Consider the following 1,179-nt stretch of genomic DNA (forward strand, 5'->3'; position numbering starts at 1 on the left):
AAAGTTCAAGAACTTGAAAATAAGAGAAATGATGTGAAACTACTGATTGGTGCTGCCGAAAGAAATTCTGAAATCATTGGAGATGAAGTTAAGTCATGGTTGCAAAAGGTCGATGACTTAAAGAAAAAATCTGACAAAGTTTTGGACAGTGTAGCAGCATCTGAAACGTGGTGTCTATTCAATAGATGTCCAAATTTGAAGACTCGTTACTTATTAAGTAGGAGAGCCACAAAGAAGACTATTGAGGCTGATAAGCTCAAAGTGGAAGGTACATTTGAGAGGGTGAGCTATCCTCAACCTTCGGAGCAAGTGTTGAACCTAACGTCACATGAGGGTTTCGAAACAAGGTTATCAACTAAGAAAAATATTAAGGATGCTCTAAAGGACAAAGATACTAGTATAATTGGGATCTGTGGTATGCCTGGAGTTGGTAAGACAACAATGGCAAAGGAAATAGTCAATGAACTCAAAGATGAGAAAGTATTTGAAGAGGTTGCATCTGCAGATGTATCTAGCGATCTAGACATAAACAAAATTCAGGATGAACTTGCGGAAATGCTTGGTCTAAAAATTGAAGAAAAAACTAAAGACGGAAGAGCTGGACGACTTCATGAAAGAATTAAAGGTAACAATGGCAAGAGCATTCTTGTAGTATTAGATGATGTGTGGGGAGAAATTGATTTGGAAACTATAGGAATTCCATCTCCAAGTGGTCAAGAAGGGTTGAAAATTATGTTTACGACACGAAATGAAGGTACGTGTCATAACATGGGAGCCCAAACGTTCAAAATCGAAGTTTTGAGTGAAGAAGAAGGATGGAAACTTTTCAAGGATATGGCAAAGATTTCTAATAATGAAACTGGTGAACTCGTAAACATAGCCAAAAAAATTGCACGGGAATGTAGAGGTCTACCCATTGCACTAGTTGTTGTTGGCAAAGCACTGAAAAGCAACAAGTCTACACATAAATGGAGAGATGCACTTCGGCATCTACAGAGGTCTAGTGCTACCAATCTTGAAGGAATGGACAAAGTCGTGTACCAAAGTATAAGATTGAGCTACAACTATTTGGTAAGTAATGAAGAGCGGGAATTGCTTTTGCTCTGTTCTCTATTCGCTGAAGATGAAAGTATTCCAATTGAAATTTTGGTTAGATATGCAAGGGGGCTAGAGTTGTTT

The 1,179-nt window shown here is 38.1% G+C and overlaps 1 protein-coding gene across 1 annotated transcript; it reads left to right on the forward strand.

Moving 5' to 3' along the window:
• Positions 1–62: 62 nt before the first annotated feature.
• LOC111386455 (disease resistance protein RFL1-like) lies at positions 63–1,149 on the forward strand (the record flags this gene model as incomplete). The annotated part of the gene is made up of 1 exon (XM_023010925.1): positions 63–1,149. A coding segment is annotated over one exon (1,087 nt), but the record flags the coding sequence as incomplete, so codon positions are not given.
• Between the last annotated feature and the right edge of the window lie 30 nt (positions 1,150–1,179).

The sequence above is a fragment of the Olea europaea genome, unplaced genomic scaffold (assembly GCF_002742605.1).
Source record: "Olea europaea var. sylvestris unplaced genomic scaffold, O_europaea_v1 scaffold35539, whole genome shotgun sequence".
NCBI classification, from domain to species: Eukaryota; Viridiplantae; Streptophyta; class Magnoliopsida; order Lamiales; family Oleaceae; genus Olea; species Olea europaea.